The sequence below is a fragment of the Apostichopus japonicus genome, chromosome 8, assembly GCF_037975245.1.
Source record: "Apostichopus japonicus isolate 1M-3 chromosome 8, ASM3797524v1, whole genome shotgun sequence".
NCBI classification, from domain to species: Eukaryota; Metazoa; Echinodermata; class Holothuroidea; order Aspidochirotida; family Stichopodidae; genus Apostichopus; species Apostichopus japonicus.
This window is the reverse complement of record NC_092568.1, coordinates 21,945,916-21,957,921: the sequence shown is the minus strand read 5'-3', so window position 1 is coordinate 21,957,921 and position 12,006 is coordinate 21,945,916. Positions and strand designations below refer to the sequence as shown.

The following is a 12,006-nucleotide window of genomic DNA, read 5'->3' as shown; positions in this document are numbered from 1 at the left end:
AGTAATTTGATCAAGGTGACCATTATCTGAATTTCTAGCATATTTGGAGGTCATACTGATGACCTTTGAACCTGAGACCTCCGCTCTAACAAAAGCAGTCCTTGTACAAGTAAAATCCCCTGGGAGTGGGAGGGGGGATATGCTGCAGGGGTTCTAGTTAAAGTAATGGGAAAATAGAGGGACAGTTTTTAGGATACGTTGGCAATTTTACCATTCCCAGCTTATATTAATTAAACCAAGATAATAATTGATTAAACTAAGACATCGTGTTGGACTTTTCACCAAATGAAGGATAATTGCACCAAATAATCAACAATTCCATTTCCAAAGTCCAACATTTCATCACCCCAGTCACTTTCTTTATATAGTGTCAATCCCATGTAAAAAAAGGAATTGGAAAACAATAAGGACAAGAAACTTGCAACATTTTCTTGATTTTTTCTTAATTTAGGTCATTAAAACTAGACATCGAAATTCTCAAACACCAATCAAGACAGCTGATTTATCTCCAGCATAGCAACGATGGCCATACCAGAAATCATCAGCATAGACAAATTTGTTCAATGGTGAGTTAAATGACTAAATCTAACAGGCTATCGTAACTAAAATTCCTCCTAGTCACTTTAGGGACAGAGACCAATAAATGGCTGACATTTTAGCTATCCGTCATTTTGAACCAATTATTTTGACAATTTTGTCAATAGGAAAATTCCATGGAGTATACTATGTATCTTAACAAGAATAGAGGGAAGCATTTCAAATCAAGACGTCTCAGGAAAAGAAACAAAAGAATTCTCACCTTAAACTGTATGGAGATGGGAACCTTAGCTTCTCAGTGAGTTGCAGATGGTAGATGGTTTGAATTTCTTTGTATCGAATACACTTACAATGCTAGTTCCTACACAAAATGGTGCCTTTTTAAAATTCCAGTACAAATACTTATTGCACAACATTTGGTGAAGTTCAAAGGCGCTTCTGTGAACAAAGGCTCTAAACCCAGTTACACTGCATTCTGTTGCCATGGTCTTGAGATAAACATCACCCCTGGACCAGAAGGACAAAACTTGTTTGTTTCCTGTAGGGCATACCAAGAACTCTATGGGGAGCCAATTGTCTGCAATGTCTGCCTCTGAAATTTATTGCATGTGTTCACTCAGTTGTGACATGGAACAAGGATTTAACATTATCATGAGGGGGAAAAAACCCACCGTAAACAAACAACTCTCGTGACAATACCTCATATGAAACTTTCACACCAAGTAGAGTTTATATCTAGGACAACCCTGCTTGGAATCACTGGTACAACCAATTAAGCAGCAAAACTAGGCTATAATGAGTCTTACCCTTTGTATTAAACCCTAGATATGAGCACACTGGTCAACTGCTGTAATGAAGGACCAAACTAGCTGTTTATAACTGTAATCAACCTTTTAGATTTAGAAACAAACGTTTTATAAAATGGTTGTGACTAACTCATAGCACATTTCCAGGAATTTTCAAATTCCCTCATTCCTTGGTTGTTTTTTTTACTTACTTGCAAGTTTTTTTTTTTAGAGTAATCAGTGGAAGAAGCAATGCATTTGAAAACAATCAAGTCATATTTAGAACTTAATATCTATTATCCAAATTAAACTTCCAACTGATTTCACAGTGCTTGACCCCAAAATAGGATAAAGCACTAGACTACAATGGTTCCCTGCAATCATTATTCATTTCCTTGCTAGTTTTTCTACTGCCATATTCAAGAACCAAACCACAAATAAAGCAATAGGAGGCAGTCAACCACAGAGTCTGGGGAAAATGCCAAGTAAGACCTAACAAGGTGACATTTTTTGACATGTTTTTCAAACATCAGCCATCAATTTTGGTACTGACCCTTATTTATGCCTTGCGTTTTACTGTTAGACACATGAAAAATTGTCTTATCAAAGTTTATGCGAACTGGGACATGGAGGTGGGGAGGGGGAGGGGGAGGGGGAGGGGGATGGGTTGGCACTCTCATCCAAAGTGTATAACATGTATTGCATTTCCCTTTCAGTGGATCTTCAATTTGACAAAAAAAACTGATTTGCAGATTTCCACATTTAAGCAAGGTTTGACAAGTTGAATAACAGTACTCACTATATAGGGAAAAACTGGCATTGCTAGATAAACAGGATTCTGCAATTTTTCACCCATGAAATGCAGTTTTTTGTAGGAAATATGTGAAAAATGTTTGAAACTATCTTTACTTCATCTGTTCATCATAAGTCGTTTCAGATAAGAAAGAATATGCAACGAAAGTTTGACAATTTTCTTTACTTTCTTTTCACAGAGTTTGTTAATAGCAGGATCCCTATATATATTCAAGGTTTGACCAAAATCACTGTTTACAAATCTATAGTTATGTTCAATAACATTGGGTAAAATGCGACACACACTGTCACTGCTTTTCAAACTACTAACAAACAAAAAAGGGGCATATCTGGAACTTTTCTTTCTTTTCATAGGAATAGATAGATAAATATATTATGTTGTTTGAGAAAATCATTTTAATATTCACAAATGGATACTGAAAAATTTGTCAGAAGTGAATGGAATTGTAATTTTACTAATTTAATCACTTAAAAGGTTTTATTGAGCAAAAAACAGGAAGCTAGACGGGGCATTACTTTGATATAGTGCAATCACCTTTTTATGAACAATGTTATTTGTTATGTTTGGTAAATTACTGGCAACTGGCAATCAAACACAAAAACTGCTGCATTTATACCAAAATAGGAAAAGAGACAAATGCACCCAAAAACACTTAAAGACTGCAGAATGTTTCCATTCTTTGCATTGGTTGCTCAAGGATACCAAAGACATTGGTAAACAAAGAACAGTTTTTTCAATGCCAACAGTGCAACAATAATACTTGTATACGCTGCCAACCAAGCCAAAAAATAGAGGGCAGTATATCATTTTTGATATACTTGAACTTGTGGGGGGAAAAAACATTGTATGGATCAAATGATTCTTCATTCAATCATCAGAAATATACGAGAACCCATCGCAACTAAAGCCTTAATATGGTTCATTACTTCAAATTGATAATCAGTAAATTACGTCTCAAGATAAATTAACCCAACCATCTTCAGCTTTACATTCTATGATAGCAACAATGAAAATCTAGAGAGGTTGGGAGGAGGGGTAAGGGGAGGAGGGAGGAGTTTGTATTGCTGGTTTAGAATGCTTTGGTAAATTAAAGTAGAAAATGGAAAGAATTTCCATTTCAAACATTAATTCAATTTAATTCATTAACATTCTTCCATAGATATATATGATTTAACTAATTTGAAACATTACCTGGCATTCAATGACACACACAAATACACACACACACAATTGATTTCACACACCACAAATGGAAACCTGCTTTCCTGATGAAATAAAATATACCAATATTTTGATACTGTTCTTTAACATTTCCATCACAGAGCCCTGAACAGCAGCTAGAGTTTTTATTTTATGACTTGCATCTTGACGAATATGAATTACAAACTGATTAGTCAATTTCCAAATTTTTGTTGCAAATATAATTATAAATACTCTTCTGCTTCATTTTTTTTGGGGGGGGGGGGGCACTACCTTATACCATCTTGGAAAAACATTCATGACCTATATATAATTAAGTTCCTCCCTTCGTTACAAGGCAGAGACTTGTTTATCCCTTAACGACCCAAAACAGGAAGACATTGTTTGGCAGCGAAATCAATCGAGGAAGCAAAAGGTCTAAACAACTACGTTACTCTAATGTAAATTGTACGTTAGATATATAAACAAACTGAATGGTGTCCTTGTTAACAATTTTAATACCAAACAAACTCAACTATAAATAGATGAATGGTTTTGAGATGAATATTGCATATAAACGATACTTGAACGATACTAAATTTGATTTGATAATTAGTGAGGAAGCTACATACACGTTGAAAGATAAAATGTTTATTCATTTGTTACTGAATGGTGAAATGCTTGGTACAGGGTGAACAAGGCTTTAGCTAATCACTTTTATATATGCTAAATCTTCAAAACAAGTAGGCAATCATATGGAGTTGCAACTTGCAGATCACATCCCAACATTTAGCTATATATATTAAGGCAACGATTTCATATGACCGGAGCAATATCCGTCATACGCCCACCAAGTTTGAATGTGCATGAGTCTATACTGTGGTGTAGCTGGAGGTCTGGGACGTCAAACCTTATGAACCATTGAACTTCATTGCCATACAATTTAAAGGCATTGAAGACTCACCCCAAACTGCATGCCGCGCTCTGAAAAAGTTAACTTTCCGTTGCTTGCAAGTGAAGTTTTCTTCTTGCCGCTACAAAATGCAGACAGTAATGAAACGTAATACCTTGTTATCTGTTATCTAGACCTGAGATGTCCACCGCTGCTATGTTCACTGTGTTGTGGGTATTGACCGTAGCTGTGTGTACTGACTGTACACTAGTGTCTAATTACCACCGGTAGCAAGCTGTGTGTGTATTTTCTGCGATCGATGGTGGTGTCTAACACTTCTGTTATACCTCATTCAAAACTAGGTCAGATTACCGGCATGAGACGTTTCTTTGTGCGCGAGTCTTCACACCCTTTAAATCAACTCTACACCAGAAAACTGACAGAGAAAGTAAGCCTCTTATTGGTTTGCTTAAAACTTTGATGCCAGTGAAAATGCTAATTAGTCCACCCAAAGTCTCTTTAATATCAAAGAGAACTAGAAGAGGGAAATATTTTTTATTAGAACATCATACAACAGAGGATCCGATACAATACACTTCCCTTACACCACAATTTTACCTGAACATATAAGTATAAAGTGTTAGCTTTGAAAGCTTAAAACTGTTCTAGCATCCTTTGGTTAGTTTGAGGCTTTAAGTAGTTTCTGCAGATCCAATTGAGTCTTGCTTGGTACTCAAAAACCAGGACTGTTTATCTATTGTCTGTAAAACAAGGTTTTTGGCCCACAATCTATTCCCCTTGAATACTGGTTATTATATATTCATATTGTTGTCTTGAATAAAGTATCCATCAACCTGAATGGAATTATAATTATTATTATTATTGTTAAATTACACTTTGTAAAGCACTTAATCTTAAACTAACCCCTCTAAGTGCTTTACAAATAAAAGAAGCTTTAAAACTTAATAAAAGAAAACAACAATGAAATTAAAGAGATAAGACAATAAAAAACTATAAACAAAAACTATAAACAATAAGGGCAACAAACTAGAGATACTGTAAAAATCCAAAGAGCAACATCAAAGTTCAGAGAAATAAAAGCAGACAGAGGAATTACAACAAAGGAGTGGAACAAAGTCAGCAGAAATCATTAAAAAATTGCTAGAAATAAGTCTTTAAGTTTTGTTTTAAAGAACAAAGAGAAGTATTAAGTCAGATTTTGATGGGGGGAGGGTGATTCCATTCTATGGGGGCATAAACTTCAAAGGACCGATCTCCTATTTTCATGGAGGTTTTGATATGTCCACTAAAAGCTAAGTAGATGACCTTAATGTACGATTCAGTTGATAAGACTTTTATTAATTCCATTAATTATTTAGGGGCAATGCCTTTCAGACAACTGAGGCAAAGTACTACAATCTTAAAATGCACGAAATATTCAACAGGCAACCAATGAAGATGGTATGAAATGGGTTTTATGTGTTCTCTTAGAGATGAAGTAGTCTAGCCGCAGAAAATTTAATCAATAGAAGACAGAGAATATACAATTTGTTTACACCAATTAAAAGAGAATTTGCATAATTAATTCTAGATATCACAAGAGCCTGAATAAGTGTTCTAGTGGCATCCCCATCAAGAAAATGATGAATTTTGAGCAGTCCAGCAACAATAATACATTGCACTTTGACTTTTACACAACACAAACTTTTCCATTGACATTTCAGAATCAATTACTGCACCTAAATGTTTTACTTTAGAAGAATTACATATTGTCACATCACTGACATTTAATGATACTGATGTACTGGTATTGCACTTGCTGCCAATTAAAAGGAGCTCAGTTTTATCATCATTTGATTTTAAGCAATTCAATTATCATCCACCATTTTAATGTCTCTGATGCAGGCCTCTAGAGTTAGTAACGGGTCATATATGTTAGAGCCATTAAATGCAATATACAATTGAGTGTCATTGTCATAGCAATGGCATTGGTGACAATGTTATAATAATAATATTTAATATAATAATCAGCAGTTATTTTTAAGATGCTTAAGAGACCACAAATGTGGGAGAAAGCCGCAACGGCTAATGGATTACGACTTACACGTCGGGTGGCTTCCAATTCACCATTTTAATTCAATTTATTGGAATCTTTTCATTTTAGAAAGTCATTTCATATGGGAAAACCATAGATTGCTGTGGGATGTAAAACCCACCTTACTTTGACCTGGCCTGATATCAGAACCTCCCGATCGCTAAGCCTCGTTGCTTCAAATGCCACTGCCTTTATCCACTCGGCCACAGCACTGACTGTCTAATGACATAAGCCTGAGGCGCCATATACGGAACCCTGGGGTACGCCCATGTCCAATTCGATAGAATTTTATAGGATCGACAGTGACCCTCTGAAATCTGTCCTCCAGGTACAATTTTATTCAACAAAGTACACAGTCTTTGATGCCAAAACTTGAATCTTCAATGTTTGTTATGCCAGTGTAGATTAAACAAGGGCCAGCAAAAAAAACATTGGGAGTAAACTGAGGCAAAATACACTCAGAGAAGTGGAAACAATCCAGCCTAGCAATGTTGCAATGTCTGTGTCTTGAGGCCTTGCAGCAGCGGAATAGAACTGTTTGTAATGCAGTGTTGGAATGGGTAAAAAAACAGCAGATGGGGTTAAAGAGGGACCCTGATCAATCTTAACTATCCAGGGAATGGTGGTAGGAGTGAGTGGAGTCTAATCGCTCAGGGTAGCATTTGGCTACTTTTAATGTGACATAACGAGCTAAAGAATTCCCTGCAGCGACTCTTCCTTCCCCCAACTGAAGCACTCTAAGCTTCTGATGCAGGAGTGTTAGCTCAGTGGTTAACGCCTGTGCCTTCCAATCATAAGGTCTCCGGTTCGAGTCACTCCAAGATTAATGTATGTCGTCCAGTTACAGAGTTGTTGACAGTTGACAATTTATATTCATGGACGTTAAATATGAATGCAAGAGACTGATTTCGGTCAGCTTGCGGCTTTGATAAGCCAATGAGGCTTCTTCGCGAGTTCCTGCTTGCAGGAGGATCTAAAATACATACATACATACATACATACAACTCTGTCTATGCCACTCCTGTTACATATTACCACACTCTTGGTGTCAATACAAGCTAGGAAATGTCAACAATGTGTACTTACTGAAGCTTCAAAGACTCTTTTCAATGTCAGCATCTCATAAAGAACACAACCAACTGCCCACATATCATTTTTGGCATCATACCTGGAAGAATAAAAAAATACACAAAAGAATTAAGTGTCAGAAAATGATTTCCACCAATTCTTGAAATGGACGTTTCACTGAAACTATTACAAGAATAAGAAAGTTAAAATTTCAAGTCCCAGACAAAATTTCAAGAATTTGCTAATTTAGACATATGTCGGCCATATTCAGTAAACTTTCAGCTGTGTTTAGAGTCAGGCTAAAATACAGAAGCACGACACAGTTTGTACCAGCATATTAGACCAGCGGTCTGCCATGACCCGGCATTAAAAACTTTGGCATTCAGCCGCAAACTCACTGACCATCCTGTCCCCCCTCCTGACCCCCCCTCCCCATTTTACATTACAATACAAGTGTGAAAGTGGAATATGGTTGTTAATGTAGAATTGCCTCCGCTTTCTTGCCGTTAGTTTGTTGATCTTGGCTTAAAGAACTGACTATTGATGCAATCATGAGATTGACACACAGGGTCAAAGAGTTCCAACTTATTATGATACTTTTGACTTGAGATACCATAACATCTTTTTTCGACTGTGATTTCTAAAAATGATCTCACGACCCATCGAAGACCCTTTGCCAGAGCCAGACATTGGGTTATGACCTGTAGATTGCAGACTGTTACATCAAAACTTCAGTCATTGATTACTTGGTGGTGCTAAGACTCACAGGATTATTTTACTACATAAGAATAATAGAAAGTTCTCTGCCTATGTTCCTTTGGTGTAATATTTATTATTCAAAGACCTGCTAAATTTGCCAACTAAGCTGACACAACACCTGATCAAACAAATATTAGTCTCAGGAAGCAAAAACTTGCCAAACTTTTGCACATGATGTAACAATTTACCTTTGGCTTTTGAACGTTTAAAATGTTTCAACAACTACTTAAAACCACAAAGTTATTCCTTGCCAAGTTTCTACAGTTTATGAGAACATTTAATGTAGAGCTGTGCACAGACAGTTTTTATACTGAATAAGGTGGATCCACATACCAAGTGAGTAGTTCATCTAAGTTTTTTTATTTTTGAGGTATCCTGTTTACAATATTTTCAGACTTTTAACCTCTGTTTCACCTCCTCCTGAAAGAATAGAGCTCATCTACTCAGCCCGTAGTTTGCGGTTATATTCTGTATATGCCATTCGTTTGCGAGGGGGTGCCATTAAGTGGCCACAAGAATGTGCTTACCTTGTAACAAGAGATAAAACACCCCACTTTCAACAGATACAAATACAGAAAGCGACAGTGTCTCAAATCTTTCAAGGGAAATACAGCTGTTTAGAAATTTAGATGTTTTGAAATAGATTTTGAGCACCTTTCAAGATAGGTTCATAGTATGACTTTCGGTAAATTTATGAAACTTAGTGATTGACCATATTGTGGATCTCAAAACCGTTAAATTATTAGTTTTTAGAAGATACTGTTTGACAGAACTACATCTTCTCTGCACATAAAATATTTTTTCTTTTAGTTATCTCTGTATAGAGATGTCTACAGATTTCCATCGGGGTTTTGACATAATTGGCAAGTTGACCCTCTTAACCATACCGTATATTCCATCCAGGCAACTTATAGATAAGTAATACTGAAGATGATACGTAATTGAATGCTTACCATTTAAACCAATATTAAATTATGCTGGAAAGCAACCTCACATCCTTTCAGAATTAACAACGGAAACATTATGGGAGGTTCTTTTTGACCGATGAAGAAGAAGTCTGTTGTAAAAAAAATTTAAACTTACTGTTGGCCTTTCACAATTTCAGGTGACATGTAGTAGGGAGTCCCAACAACCTGAAAGAATGGAAATGAGAAGAGACATGAAGAACGACATCTAAAAGTTGGGCGTTTAATGATTGAATTAGGATGACCAAAATCACATTGATGATGATGGTGATGAACAGACTATGGCAAGATTTTTAACACCTGTTATGACACGAATGCACCAAGAAAAGAAAATCAGTCTATTAGTATCAATTTCTTGGTGTGTGAAATTATGCCTCAAACTCATTACACAAATGTAATCTATTATACTCGTATCGCCCACTTTTTTTACCCAATTTCACGGAAGAAACATCTGAAAACACCTGCTTACTTCTTGCAATGGAAGGAAATGACACAATTTTGTAAGCTACATCAGTAAGACCGAAAGAAAGATACTATTCAAGAAAATTGAACTAACATAGGCTAACCACGAAAGTGAAAGTAAGCCTAGCCTATTGGTCATAAACAAAACAGAGAGATTTGATTGGCGCTTGAACTATTGGGCAGGGCTTGCAACTTTTGATCGAAGTTTGCAGAATCTACGGACTCTGGCGAATTTTATTCAGCTCAAAATGTTTAACGACAGATAACTCAATAAGAATAATGATCATTAATATGAAAATTGCATGGAATGGTGTTATTTCTACTGAGCTTTTAGTGCAGTAAGCTGGAAAGGTCGAAGTTAAAAATTGGCAAACCACATTGAGACTAATTACTGCCTCATCAAAAGAAGTCTTAATGTAAAAATTCAGCAATAAAGTCGTTTGAACTCACAGTTTGTGCCATCTCCTCTCCTTCTTTCAGGTTTTTAGATATTCCAAAATCTCCCAACTTGACTATTCTCATCTTGGTGAGGAATATGTTCAAGGTTTTAATATCTCTGTGTGGAAGGAAAAAGAATGGAGGGGGGAAGAAAGATTAATTACTTCCATATGTCATTGTAAAGAGTGCAGCATTTCAAATATCATTTAGATGTCTTTGTAACCACGGATGATCTTCAAGGTTTTAATCGGGGCGAGAAGGCCACATGATGGTCAATCATTTTACTAACTTTAGTCTGGCTTTAATACTTACAATCTCTAATTCATCTTCCCAATTCTATTAAACACATGTATGTAAGAATCGATTTTAATGATCCTCATTGTCTAGGATCCAACCGCCGCAGGGTCAGAACAGCTTGAATTTTGAAATTTCTTCTGAAAGGGATTATTATTATTTTATTTGTGTGTGTGTGTGTGTGCATGTGTGTGTGTGGGTGCTCACTAAACTAATGACTTGAATGCTAAGACTTTCACGCCTGGGATTTCTGATACATCACAAGACCATCCTTCCATGTAAAACTTATCAGTATCACAATTTCATCAAAATTAGGTTATAACTTGAAACATTTGGTAGTGATTCCTGAAGATCAAAGATTTCAGGTAATGCCAGAAGAGAATAGACGCACATCTTCTGTCATCTTTATCGCTACTCCGAAAATGTAGCCAATCATGCAACCTGGGACATTTAAATACCCTACCCTACCACTCATTGGTAAGATGGGGTGAAATGGTTCACAAGATTTCAGAGTAAGTAGCTGTTAGCTCAATGGTTAACGCCGGTGCCTTCAATCATAAGGTCCCCGGTTTGAGTCATTCCAAGATTAATGTATGTCGTTCAGTTACAGAGTTGTTGACGATTAACAATTCATAATCATGGACGTTAAATAGGAATGTAAGAGACTGACTTCGGTCAGCTTGCGGCTTTGATAAGCCAATGATGCTTCTTCGGGAGTTCCTGCTTGCAGGAGGATCTAAAATACATACAAGTATTATAACACATGTCCAACTTGGTACTAAGTGCCAAATTCTTCTTGCAGATTACCACTGTGTATAATTACAATGGTCCTTAATGACCACAGAGCCCGTCCTATGATCGCACAAGGCCTGTAAAATGAGAACGCTTCATGCATTTACATGTTTCAGCTACAACTGAATACCCAAGAGCTTGAAATTAAGTCTGGCCAGACTGACAACAGGTTTATAAATAAAATACAAAGGAGAACCAATACTATGATGTTCTCTTTGATTTATACACTTAAACGTGTTCAAATAGAAAATAAATGTGTTCAAATAGAAAATAAATGTATTCAAATAGAAAATAAAGGTGTTCAAATTGAAAATAAATGTGTTCAATTCGAAAATAAAGGTGTTCAAGAAGAGAGAAAAAAGGGAGGACTAGTAATATTTTTTATGTTCCATTTTCTAAGACGTTGCATTAAAATTGAGAAGGATTCTTCTCTTTCCCTATATTATTGATCACATGACCCCTATACTCATGGCATACCTGACCAATGAGACTATTTTCACTTTCCCATATGACTTCAGATTCTCAAGATAGACTAAATACAGAGAAGAATCAGTACTAAAATGTTCCCTTTGAATTTATAAAGTTACTTGATTAGATATGTGTTCAAATAGAATAAAATAAATAAAAGTAGCTTCATAATATTTTTCATGTTTTCCATTTTGTAAGACGTTGCATTAGAAGTAAGAGGACTCCTCTAGTTCCCTATTAGTATTGATCACATGACATGATCCTATACTCATGGCATAACTGGCTCATGAGACTATTTTTACTTTCCCTTAATGACTTCAGATTCCCTAGAATTAGTTGCATGTAGTGTGTTTAATATCGAGGTAAGAATAGAATAACTCCTAGCCTGCAGTATTTGTGCTATGATGATGACTAACACAGCTCTCAAATAATGTAATTATTGTTACCTATTTCCGACC

General features: G+C 36.0%; 1 protein-coding gene across 1 annotated transcript in view; it reads right to left on the bottom strand.

Moving 5' to 3' along the window:
• Positions 1–12,006, bottom strand: part of LOC139971053 (serine/threonine-protein kinase Nek9-like) — a 73,690-nt gene that overhangs the window by 44,074 nt on the left and 17,610 nt on the right. The window contains exons 5-7 of the mRNA XM_071977215.1: positions 10,007–10,112; positions 9,213–9,262; positions 7,389–7,470 (exon numbers count right to left, since the gene is read on the bottom strand). Of these exons, the coding sequence (XP_071833316.1) occupies positions 7,389–7,470; positions 9,213–9,262; positions 10,007–10,112 (238 nt within the window). The remainder of the gene's footprint in view (positions 1–7,388; positions 7,471–9,212; positions 9,263–10,006; positions 10,113–12,006) is intronic.